General features: G+C 34.7%; 1 protein-coding gene across 2 annotated transcripts; it reads left to right on the forward strand.

Annotated features, from left to right (window-relative positions):
- Positions 1 to 4,063: 4,063 nt before the first annotated feature.
- On the forward strand, positions 4,064 to 7,764 carry LOC112293078 (uncharacterized). 2 transcript variants are annotated; one of them, XM_024542143.3, is made up of 7 exons: positions 4,064 to 4,948; positions 5,214 to 5,299; positions 5,754 to 5,900; positions 6,198 to 6,306; positions 6,456 to 6,576; positions 6,725 to 6,995; positions 7,183 to 7,764. In XM_024542143.3, the coding sequence occupies exons 1-7, from the start codon at positions 4,792 to 4,794 to the stop codon at positions 7,288 to 7,290; spliced, it is 999 nt and encodes a 332-aa protein (XP_024397911.1). In that variant the 5' UTR covers positions 4,064 to 4,791; the 3' UTR covers positions 7,291 to 7,764. The 2 variants fall into 2 exon arrangements, with proteins under 2 accessions (XP_024397911.1, XP_024397920.1); XM_024542152.3 differs by having other exon boundaries at positions 4,221 to 4,948; positions 7,170 to 7,764.
- Positions 7,765 to 12,953: the final 5,189 nt, after the last annotated feature.

Raw genomic sequence — 12,953 nt, forward strand, 5'->3', positions numbered from 1 at the left:
TATGCCTAAGGATAAGACATACTTACCATTGCAAGTGAACTTTAGATCCATCCTATTTAGACAAATAGTTCACAGATGATGTACCATGTGTGAGGCATAAATTATACACAAAAAATTTATTTAGGTAATTTTTGGTATTTTGATATGCTATAATGTTGATTACTATTAATTATGAAAAAATAGAGGTTATTAAAAAAGATAGACTTAATTGTAGTAGGAGTATGGTGAAAAATAAATAGAAAGTTATTCCACTTTTGAAGCCATAAGAGATGGTGAAGGGAGAAGATGAAGAATTACTCTATTCTTGAAGCCACAAGAGATGGTGAAGGAAGAAGATAGAAAGTTACTTTGCTCTTGAAGCCATAAATGATGGTGAAGGAAGAAGATGGACAACTATTCTATCTTTCAACTATTATTTCTACAACAATAAATCAAGTCGGCTCCTAGCAAATCCCTCTCAAAAATTAGTAAGCTTTTTTACATAAGTTTTTGGTTAATTAAGTTATTAGAAACTAAAATCCATTCATTGATTAAAATCTATAGTGATTTATCATGACCTTGTAGTAAATAGATGCCAACTATTAGTTTTTTCTGCAAATGATATTGATTGGACATTATGGGAGGTGTAGGTTGACCTTATAATGATTAATAGTACTAAAAATATGAGTTGGTAGAAGTGACATGTAAGTTATATCACTTACATGGATTAGTTAATGACAAGGATCTCAAATTAGTTATTATTTACAAGTTATCAGCAAAGTAATTACCAATAAAAGGCTTGAAGGCTTGGATATATAAGGCCCTCTCAAAGCCTTATTTTTCATCTCTCTTTCTTTCACCTTTGTTTTGAGCCCTTAGTAAGAGTATTCCATTGAAGCACCAAAGAGTTTTAGTATTTTCATTGTTATAAACTTATATTATAAGTTATTTATTTTATATCCTTGCTAGTTCTCTTGGAGCTCACCATTAATGGAATTTGTTTTTTGGATAGACATGTTCATTGTACAGAGAAAAAAAAAATCAGTAAGGTTGGATGAAAGAATCATGAAATTTGGAATTGAAATAAAAAAATTATAATGGTTTGAAATTCAAAGGTTTTTTTGGTGTGGCTACTCTGCCCTGGAGGTTTGTTATTGCTCTGTGATATTTTCATCCAACGATGCTATTTCCATCTAATAGTATTATTTTCATTCAAAAATGATATTTTTATCTAATAGTATTATTTTATCTAATGGCACTATTTCTGTCCAACAATGCTATTCTTCGTTTAATAATATTATTTTTATTTGATTGTGTTGTTTTTGTCTAGTAGTGTTGTTTTCATCCAATAGTGCTATTTCATCCAATAATACTATTTCTATTTAATAGTACTATTTTCATCTGACTATATTATTTTCATCCAACTAAATTATTCCATCTAGCTATTTGTTCTTTCTTTTTTTCATCCAGCTACTTCTATTTTGTTATTTGTATCTTGTTATTTTTTTTTCTTTTTATCACTTATTTTAAGTTATATCAAATGGTAATTATTGCTTGGAAGGTATTATTCAAAGTATTTGAACTATAATTATTTAATTAACTAATTAATGATTAAAGTAATCACACAATTAGTCTCTACTATCTTTTGAACTTATTATATAGTTATTTTTCCTCTTAAAGTGGATAGGGAGGCTTTTTAGCTCACAACATGCAAAAATGAAGGCATAATTAAAGGAAGCTCAAGAATAATAAAACAACAATGCAGATGCTTATTGCAAGGAATAATAACAATTCATCATAGGTGATAAGATATGGCTACTTTATTGCAATATCAAGACTACTTGTCCTTGTGACAAGTTGAACTATTGTAGGCTTAGACCTTTTCTTATTGATAAACAACTCAATCTTGTTGCTTATTGATTACATCTACCACACTCTATAAAGATCCATTCCATATTCTATATTTCTCTTTTTAAATCATATAAGATGGTGAATATATTAGTAAGAAGACAAATACCACATCTTCCTATAAATGTAGATAATAATGAAGAATTTGAACTAAAAGAATTCTTAGATTCAAGGCAATACCAAAATAAATTAAAATATCTTGTTCATTGGTATGGATATGATATTAGTAAATGCACATAGAAGCTAACAAAGAATCTTGCAAATGTAACAAAGAAAGTTGAAGCTTTTTATCAACAACATCCATCACAATCAAGATAAAGAATAATAAATCTTTGCCATAAAAGAAACAAGATTTAAAGAAGATAGCATTCTACATTCTAGTCTTATTCTTAACTTTTGTATTTATAATGCTAAGGAAATCGAGAACCAACAACTAATAGATTCAACTCAAGAGCTATCACTTATTGACTTATCAAATGAGACATTACAATCGTTACAACCTTTAAGATGATATAATTGAGATAAAGATCCTTAAAAATGACATGTCTTTCTTCAAATAGATGACAAGATACAATGAGTTTGATATTATGATCTTAGAAGAGACTCTCAATGTTTGGTGATTTTATTAGAAGTAAGAATGATTATTAACAATGTTTCAAATATTTTATTTAAAGGAAGTTACAAAGGCCGCAACAATGATCAAATAATAAGATGGTCTTCTCTCCTTAATATGAGACACTATCAATAGCTAAGAAGACCTAATAACCATTTTTAAAGAGAATAAAGATCAAAATATGTGGTAAATACAATTTGTTGCATCTTAGATTTCTTCAACATATGATGATTGCTCCTCATAGAACTTGAATCTAGAAGGAAGAATAATGTCATGGACATACATATTTTATCTAATATTTATCTATATGATTAAGTAGAAGTAAGTAAAAATATATTTATTTTATAATATTTTCTAGAAAAACTTCTTAAAAGCTTTATAGACATTACTTTGACTTTATATGTATTTGTAGTTTATGAGTGGCTTAAAAATTTAGTCAACAAATTAACTTTGTGTTGATAGTTTGTATAACAAGCTAATTATATGACACACATGTAGAAAACTTGCCTTGCAAGTTAAGATATGTGTCTTGCAAAGTCAACATGTTTTAGAAATCCTATAGGACATCGCCACGTAGCTCCTAGTTAAGAGTATATATGAAGGCAAGAGTGAAGCCTTCTTCAATCTTGTCAACACCTTTTTAGTTCTCAGTCTTATTTCAAGACTTTTTAGTCTTTTTGTCTTTAACAATAGCTATTTTAGTTTAATACTATATCATCTTTGAATAATTTTCTAGTCATTTTGAGTGACATAAGAGTGTATTGACATTTTAGTTCTTTGAAGTTCATGTCCTTTTTATTATCATCATCAAAAGATATATTAGCATTATTTGGAAATATATTTCTAAATGTTTTTACAAAGTTTAAAGATTAATTTATACATTGATATTTTTAATATGAATATACAAATAAATAAATATATAAATGTATATGTATATATATATATATATATATATGAATGAGACCATGTACAAACAAACTTATATATTTTAATGAGCTTATGTAGTTTTTATAGAGATGTAGCATGCATATCTATCAATACATACACACTAACTCCCTTACAGATTTATATATCTCGGTTTATATATATATATATATATATATTTACATAATTTTTTTTTAAATGCACGGATAGATACTTGAAAAGATAAATTTTAGAGAGTAGGATGAGTATCACCTAAATTAGAATGGACAGAAAGCTGAGGTTAGAAAGTATTCAGTGCAACGAAGGCTGATTGATTCAGCCACACGAACGGACGGACAGACTGCCCGACGAACAGATAAACAAGCTCTGTGGGACCGGACATCGGATGAAAAATAAAGAAACTGATGAGAACCCAGTATTACATTCTCTAAAAATAGTAGTTTGCATGGTAGTTTGAATTCTTAAAAAAGTACTCAAAACAACGAACTCCACTGGATATGAGTTAACTTTACCCACAAGCTCCACATAATGGGTCATATTTCAAACTATCCTAAAATTCATATTTGACAAAGCACACAAATTCTTATGGAACACATAATCGCTAACTTCTAGACATCAGAAATGACAATCGACAATTGGGAACGGGCACTATTTCGTGGTGTTCGCGATACGGGAACGGGGTGGGTGACGGCATGGGAACAATTACACCCCGTCTCCGCCAGCTTCGAGGCAATTTCCTGGACAAAGCTGTTGTTCACGAGTCCTGTTGATTGAACGACGTCGCAGAGTTGCTTGCGAGCAGCGGGGAAGGAAGGTGGTTTTGGATTCGCGAGCTGTGCACGAATCGCATGATTTCTTACGAGCCTTTTCTATATCTAGTCTGCGCAGATTGGCTCTGAATCTGCTCACATTCATGTAGAATTCAGATTGGATGTCACCTGCTGCGTTTGTCGTTCAAGGATTGACCAAGAGGGAAGGGCGAGGCAGCGTATCGATCATTATCGTCGGTATAGAAAAGCAAGACGGATTTGCTCGCGTTTTGGTTTTCGTGCGGTGGAGGTGAGGACTGAATGTGGTGTAGAGCAGAAAAAAGCAATAGGTTATGAGTAATACTCGACACGTGAAGCGTACTTCGTCAAGAGCTTCAAACCCTAATGCGCGTGCGTTTTGCGGTGGATAATCAAGTGTTGTAAATTTTCGGAGGGTATTTTGAACGTAATACAAAGGTTGCGAGTGCGGAGGTGCTATTTTGGAAGCCAAATTCTCCCCCATGCAGTTAAGCAAACAGCGAATTCTTGAAGATAGAATCCGCCATTTTGTGCACCTTATATACTTTTTTTTAATAGAGGAGCGTAGCAGTTGAGGAAATGGAGAAGGGTGCGATGGAGACACCGAGTGCATCGGAATCAGCGGCGTGCATAGACACGATGGAGCGTCATCCTCTGATCATGGACAGAGATGATGTCGACCTTGAGGCGGGTACCGAAGAGCAACCTCAATGTCGGATCTGCCTCGAATCTGACGGTAATTCACCTCTCTGTCCCTTTTAAATTTTCACAGCAGCTGAATTCTGAAGGACTCTTGGAGTTTTTGGGAAGAATCGAAGTTCTTGTATAAGTTCGTTGTTTTTCTAACACCTAGAGAACCATCATCATTTCAATCACACAAGAAACCTATGATATGTGTTGGTATCGTCGAGTGCTGTGTATGTTAAAAGGTTGGTCACTACTGTCTGCAACTTCCAAGTATCTAGTGTGAATACTTGATCCTGACTAGATTGTGGTTTCAGGTAGAGACTTTATTGCTCCATGTAAATGCAAAGGTTCTCAGAAGTATGTTCACCGCGAATGCCTCGACAATTGGCGCTCAATTAAGGTACTTTTTATTTTCTATGTTGTATCATTTTACATAGTGTACAATTTATTAGTACACATGTTGTGTTGAGTAAGTAATCATTCGCGTTTCAACTGGTTATCATATAATTAATCAGCAGGGGCATTTCGTGGTGGCAACGAATTTAGTCGGTTTGCCGATGTGATTGGAAACCTCTTGCCGTAATATCAAATTACTCGCATGTAATTGGGATTGATGCAAGCCTACGTAGATACCTCGTGGGTTTCGCTATGGGACTTATACACACCTTCTCATGCAAGGATTACGCATGTACTCTCGAACGGTTGAAAATGAAGTGATCATCATGTTGACTTCATGTTGACTTTGAGATGGCCAGATGAAGACCTTTTTCATGGAACTGAAATGTCGTATGGTACTTACGCTCTTGTTCTGATATTTGATGCTTGTCGATCTGATGTTGTATTTGAAATTGTAGGAAGGTTTTGCATTTTGCCATTGCACAACTTGCAAGACTCCATATCAAATCAGAGTCCACATCCCAGCTGACAGAGAGTGGAGGACACTCAAGTTCCGCTTCTTCGTTACTCGGGACATATTGTCCATCTTTTTAGCGGTTCAACTGGTACAATATCTCAGTTCGCACTCTTTCCTTTTATGCGTAATAGTATTCTAAGTTGGTTTCAACTCGTTTTCTCTCAAATTTTCAAGATTGTTACATTTATTTACGTATGTTTTACGTTTTACAACTACTCGCCTTGTCGAAGTCCAGTTGTGGTAACACCTTTACATCTTTACACCCATTTAGCTTTTGCTACTTTTGTTGTTGTTTTTGTTTTGTTATATATATATATATATCTTCTAGCGGTGATTTGTTTGTCCTTCATGCTCTTTTGATTCAAGCATGAACGTTATTGTGCAGGTTATCTCTTTGTTTGGGTATCTTGTGTACATAGTAGATCATCGTACAGGAAGCAGGCTTGAACACATTTGGGGATTCGTAAACGACTATCCATTCTACTACCTCTGTGGTATGTTCCTTGCTGTGTTGCTTCATCATAGAAACTCTATTTCTGAAATTAGTTGCAACTTGGTCATCTCTCTGTCATTTTTAAAATTGAGATATTGCAGACCACTGAAAGCATAGGATGTAACTAACGTTGGCGGTGATTGGTTTTAGGTGTTATCGTTTTCCTTGTGGTTTTGGGCTTATCTGGATGTTTCATGACTTGCTATGACCGACGCTTACGTAGCGAGTTGGCTCATCCCTGTCGAGAAGTTTGCCTTTGCTGTTGTGAGGGGTATCATCCATCACCCTCTCTTCCTTGCTTTCATTGTTTTTTGGTGCCTTGATTACAACATCTAAGAAGTGTACACACATGGAGTAGTTTTGGGTTGAAATGTGACTTATGAATGCTATTTATGTGCGAATTCTGTGTGAATTTCCAGAGTATGCGGGGATTGTCGTGTACCGGGGACCCTGTGCATGTGGACGGATTGTGCTATGTGTTGTGAAGGATGTGCGGGCTCGCTTGGAGAATGCACTGCCTGCCTTGGAGGTGCTGGAGAAGCAGCTCCTGTGCTTATGATTGTGGCACTCGTGGCTTTGGTGGTATTTGCAGTAGTTGGGCTTTTCTACAGCGTCCTTGTGGCAACTATGGTTGGTCAAAGGATATGGCAACGACACTACCATATCCTGGCAAAGCGGATGTTAACCAAGGTAAAATGAAAGTCATCTTTGCGGTAGTGAGGCCGTCTTCTTCGAAATACTTGTTAAGCTGAGGGTTGCTACTAGCTTTTATTTCGGATGTTTTCTGTTACAACACGATATCGGGAGGGCCGTATCGCTTTCTTGCTTACACCAAACTGAAATCATGGATCTGATCTTGTGAAGTGTGGAGATGCAGGAGTATGTAGTGGAAGATCTCGATGGTGAAGTTCTGGGACCTGATTGGGTTCCACCACCCCTTCCTCAAGAGCATGTCCAACAATTGAAGTCACTGGGATTACTTTAAGTTCCCATCCTCCTACATGAGGAAGTTGCATCACATTCTCTACTTACAGCGTCCTACCATGATTCCGGAAGCACTAACGCTTGAGCTTTTATGAAGAGCTGACTAAGGATGGGTATACATTGCAACCGAGCATGAGTCTACAAACAAAACAAATGCTTTGAGATTGAGTCTCGGTTAGTTACTTCTGCTCTTGAAGGGTCTGCATGATGTCCTTTTCAAATAGGGCTGACTGAAGCTGAAGCAGCAAGCTTCTTATGTGTTCGTGTCAGTTCTAGAGCTGAATCAACCATAGCAAGTCTGGAATCTGTAGTCGATAATGCTCCAGTAGGCTGGACCTAGCTTAAGCTAGCCATACTATGTAATGCTCCATTTAGTTAGTTTGTGTGTCAGCCTTGAAGTGGGCATGAATGGAAAGGGTGCAGATGGAGTCCCTTAATGATCATGTATCAATATATGAGGGATTTTGTAGCTTCAGGATGGTTGCTCTTCCGCTCACAACATCGTGGAAACATATCCAAACTTTGATTATTATGAATGTATTTGAGGGAATGAGAAGCATTTTCTCATAGTTGGAATGAAAGATGTCAAAGATGATGGAATATGGTTTTATTATTCATTTAAATAAAAATTTAGGCTATCTTATTAATTATTGTCATCATTAAGATAGAAGCACCTTCTTTCTTACAACTACTACATTAGTTATTGATCTTCTTATTTTTATTAATAAAACCATTTTTTTGCATTTTTGACTTCATTGTAGTGTTAAAAAAATGTTCAATTAATATAAAAAATTTTTAGGGCCTTCAAAATTGATTCAAAATAAGATTCAAAATCTTTATAATTGTAATAAGGTATAGGTAAGATAATTGTAAAGATAGTTAGAACCATAGAAGTTTTTAGAATTGAGATTAGGTTAATGGACCAGGTAGGACTTAGTCTAGAATATTCTAGAAAGAGTTTAGAGCAGTTATCTAGGCAGGGCCTACCGTAAAACCTTTTAGAAAAAGAGTTTAAGGCAGTTATTTAGGTAGAGCCTACGACCTAGGAACATTTTAAAGAGTCCAAGGTAGTAGGATAAGGTATAAATAGGATTGGCAATGGCCTTTTAAGGCATTTGGTTAGATATGGCTTCAAACCCTTTCTCTTGGTAAAATTTGATTTTGCATCTTTTTATTCAATTCTATTATGTTTTCTTTTTGTTTGATCAATTTTGACTTTCATGTCCAATTCTGTTTAGTTCCATTTAATTTTGTCTCGGTGTGTTTTGTCCTATTTTGTGATGAGGCTTTATGTTGTTGTAGATTAAAAAGATCTTAGGTTTTTGAGATAGTTTGGTCATGTTTCATTAGTATCAGAATGAGTGTTAGACTATTTATTTTTGGTAGCATGTCAATAATCACTATTTAGTCCAAGGTCAATTGTTGTAGTCACATTGAATACTAAGTTGAAGCTACCATGAGCTACTCTTAAAAAGTCAACCGAGAGGTGAAAAGACATTATAATAGTAGAATCTAGCAGAGAAATTACAGTATAGGAGATATAGCGGAGCAATCCCAAATGGAGGCTCAAATATAATACCTCTTAAGCCAAATAGCTACTTTGCAAGGGCAAGAGAATTGACATTTTCTAGGTTGAAATTGAATAAGTCTAATACATACTTTAAGACTTTTAGATAAGAAGATGTATATCAATGGCTCTTCAACATGCGACAATGCCTCCAACTATCTGGGGCAAATACCACTAAAGAAATTATATATGTAGCCAGCTATTTGAAACATGTGGCAACTATTTGGTTGTAACATCGAGTTCAAAGCTATAGAGCTCAAGGTGGATTTTGTGATTGGAAGGGATTTAAGATCGAGTATAAGAATCAATTTTGGTCCATCAATGCACAGAAGATAGCACACGATCAGTTGGCAAATCTTACACAAGTTAGGTCGATGCAAAATTATATCTCTTAATTCAAGTCCCTATGTTTCCAAATTGAGAATATTTTGGAGGTGGAGATGATGGATCAATCCCTATAAGGTTTGAAACTTGGGATCTAATGAGAGGTGGAGTTAAGGAATTCATAAACATTCAAAGAGGCAATTTGGATTGTAGAGAGGATCGATGCTATAGATTTCAGAATTTATGGAGCACGATCTATAATACAAAGTCTTATGCTGCTATCTAATACTATGGCACAACAACCAAAGTTGATGGAGATTGATGCCCTATAAAGATCATTGATACTACAAAGACAACAAATATTGGTGCCAAAGGAATTGTATTTCTATTGTCTAGAGTGAGGCCATTAGTTTAGAAGTTGTCCAAAACTTCAAAATTCAAGCACCACCGAGATAAGGTAGATTCATTGTCTCAAAACTCACCAAGTTGATAGTGAATTATAGTATGAAAACGAAGCTTTCTAATAAAGGCAGCGAGGGCCAATATTAGAGATAGCTATTGTTTCTTATAAACAAATGGCATGGCCTTGAATAACTATGAAAAGAATCGAGTGGTACATCTAATGGGACTGCTAAGAGGACAACCATGTCGAGTACTTGTAAATTGTGGCTCTACAGAAAATTGTATCTCAATTGAAATTGTTGATTGACTTGGAATTAAAACTAAGGCAATCAAAGGAGGAATTATATACTTTACAGATGACTGAGAGAATGTATTGAGTGAAACATATGAAAAAGAAACTTTGAGATTGATAGACGCCTATGTTTCAAGAGAAAGATTCAAGGTGACAAAGCTAAAGTATGATGTTATTCTTGCTATGTTATGGCTAGAGATGGAAAATAAGTAAGTTAATTGGGTAGCAAGAACAATGTTTTTTAAGGATGGATGACATAAGGTGATTTTTTGCAGCTCTACATCAAGTGAAGAAGATAGACAATCTACAACCAAAGATTTATTCGTAAAAACGACCTTTAGGAAGAAGCAAATACAGTATGAGTAATCGATATATATATAGTGATTCCAAATCTTGCGTCAATAGTGGAAAAGATTGTTGAAGGAATAAAACAAGTAGAGCAACTCATAAAAAAAATATTAGGATGTCTTTCGAACCAATCTACCTAATAATGTGCCTCCTAATTGAAGTGCCCTCTTTCAAATAGAACTATTGCCTAGAGCCAAATCAATAAGTTGGCCAATTTATCGCCTAACACCAAAAGAACTTGAAGAATTCTTGAATACATTGGATAAATTCTTAGAGAAAGGCATCATTCGAGAAAGCACATGACCATAGAAAGTACTTGTACTCTTTGCATCCAAGAAAGATGGTAGACTTTACTTTTGCATTAACTATCAAAGCCTCAATAAGCAGATTATTAAAAATACATATCCACTTCCACATGTGCATGATCTTCTTAATCAACTTCAAGGTACAACCATCTTTAGTAAATTGGATCTTTAGAGTAGCTATAGGAAAATACCTATTGCAAGAGAAGATGTGAAAAAGACAGCATTTCATACATGTTATGGATATTTTGAATGGTTGGTTTTACCTTTTGGCATCATTAATGCTCCAGCCTCTTTCATGGATCAGATAAATAGATTGTTTCAAGACCTTTTGAACAAGTATGTAGTCGTCCTCATTGATGATATCTTCATATAGAGTAAAATCGCTAAAGAGCATGATGAATACTTACGAGAAGTGCTATACTGGCTATAAGATAGTTGCTTCTATTGTAAGCAATCAAAATGTGAACTTTGGAAGTCAAAAGTCACCTTTTGGAAGCATGTAGTGTCCTCCAAAGGTATGTCTATAGAGCTAGATAAGGTAAAAGCACTGGAAGATTGGCCAACCTTCAAAGATGCTTCTGAAGTTTGCACATTTTTAGGCCTTGCTGGATACTATCATCATTTTATTTGGTGATTTGCTGACATTGCTACCTCATTGAGAAATCTATTATAGAAGGGTACTATATTTGAATGGTAATTGGAGCAGCATAATGCATTTGATAAGTTGAAGGAGTCTCTCATTACTGCTCTAATATTACAACCATATGATCCTAATCTTCTTTGTATGCTTGACATTGATGCTTCTTACTTTGCTATTGGAGCTGTCTTTTAACAAGATTTTAGTAGGGGCCTTCAACTTGTGGCATATGAATCACAGAAGCTAAGAAGGGCAAAGCGCAATTACTTTGCACATGATCGAGAATAATTAGCGATTGTACATATCATAAAGGTATAATGATACTATCTATTGGAGAAGCTAGTGGTTGTTCGGACTGACCATCAACTCTTGTTATATAATTTGTACCTAGAAAATATGAAATCGTGGCATGATCGTTAGAAAGAATAGTTGTAGTTTTTTTATATCTTGTTTGAGTACATATTGTATGAGACAACTTATTGTAGAGACCAAACTTGAATGGCGAATTGCGAGAGCAAGCAAAAGTCACTATCATTAAAAGTATCATTTTAAATCTAACCAAAGAGACAAAATGGAAGGAAGCTACTCATTGAGGTGTTTATTTTAAGATGGTTAGGGATCAGTTGAAGGTGGATAATATACAATATTATAATTGCATTCTTAGTGATGGCTTGCTCTATTTCAAGAAGTAAATTTATATACCTGACAATGCTAAATTCCAGATGTGCATACTTCAAGAAGGATATAACATTCTAATATCTCGACATCTAAGATGAGAGAAGACTCTAGAATAGATCTCAAAGACATGATTTTGGAGAAGTTTGGATTGTGTTGGAACCTTTGTATGTTCTTGCAAATCATGTCAATGTAATAAAGCATGCAATGTAGCGTCTATTAAACTATAGCAACCAATTCTACTACGTATGGCATGTTGGGAGCAAATGACTATAGATCTCATTACGTGTTTGCTGCAGACGCCTTATAATCATACCATAATTGCCATCTTTATAGATTGAGTCTCGAAGCAACTTCACTTGATCGTAGTATGCTCGAATATTCATGCTCCAATACTTGTATGAGTCTTCTTTGATATCATCTTTTGTCACTATGGATTATTTTATGTCATCATTTTAAATTAAAATTCATGCTTCATTGGAAGTTTTTGGCATGTCTTGTTCAAGCTACTAGATATAAAATTTTTCATGACTATAGCCTTCTATCTCCAAATAGATCGATAAACAAAGCATGCAAATTAGACTTTAGAAGATATGTTGTGGACATTTGTGGTGGTTCATCATAATGATTGGAATGAATAATTGGTGCCCTTAGAGTTTCCTTACAATGATAGTATTCAAGAAAGTATTGGTCATTCACCATTTTTTCTTAATATTGGTCAACATCAAATTATGTCAATAACTCTCTATCGTTCCATCAACACCAACAACCCGACAATGGAGGAATTTATACAACGGCTTATAATAGCCTTACAAGAAGCAAGGCACCACCTCTTTACTACATAGGATTGACAGAAGTAGTATGCAAATAATTATTGACATCATAAGATCTTTTGAGTATGTGATCAGGTAGTACTCTCCAATGCCAACTTGCTACTTGCTACATCAACCCAAATCTATAAACTAGCATCTCAGTAGCTTGGACCTTTATGCATTTCTGCAGTGATTTCTAATGTTGTTTATTGCCTTAAGCTTCTGCTACATATTCAGGTCCATCTAATCTTCCATATTTTGTAACTGAAGAAATTTTATTCTAAGCCAAAGCACTTTCCAAG

This window comes from Physcomitrium patens, chromosome 2 (genome assembly GCF_059467195.1).
Source record: "Physcomitrium patens ecotype Gransden chromosome 2, ASM5946719v1, whole genome shotgun sequence".
In the NCBI taxonomy this organism is placed as follows: Eukaryota; Viridiplantae; Streptophyta; class Bryopsida; order Funariales; family Funariaceae; genus Physcomitrium; species Physcomitrium patens.

Coding starts and splice junctions, on each gene's coding strand:
- LOC112293078 (XM_024542143.3), top strand. CDS start 4,792: ATGGAGAAGGGTGCGATGGAGACACCGAGTGCATCGGAATCAGCGGCG. Junction 4,949..5,213: donor GATCTGCCTCGAATCTGACG/GTAATTCACCTC, acceptor TTGTGGTTTCAG/GTAGAGACTTTATTGCTCCA. Junction 6,307..6,455: donor TCCATTCTACTACCTCTGTG/GTATGTTCCTTG, acceptor GATTGGTTTTAG/GTGTTATCGTTTTCCTTGTG.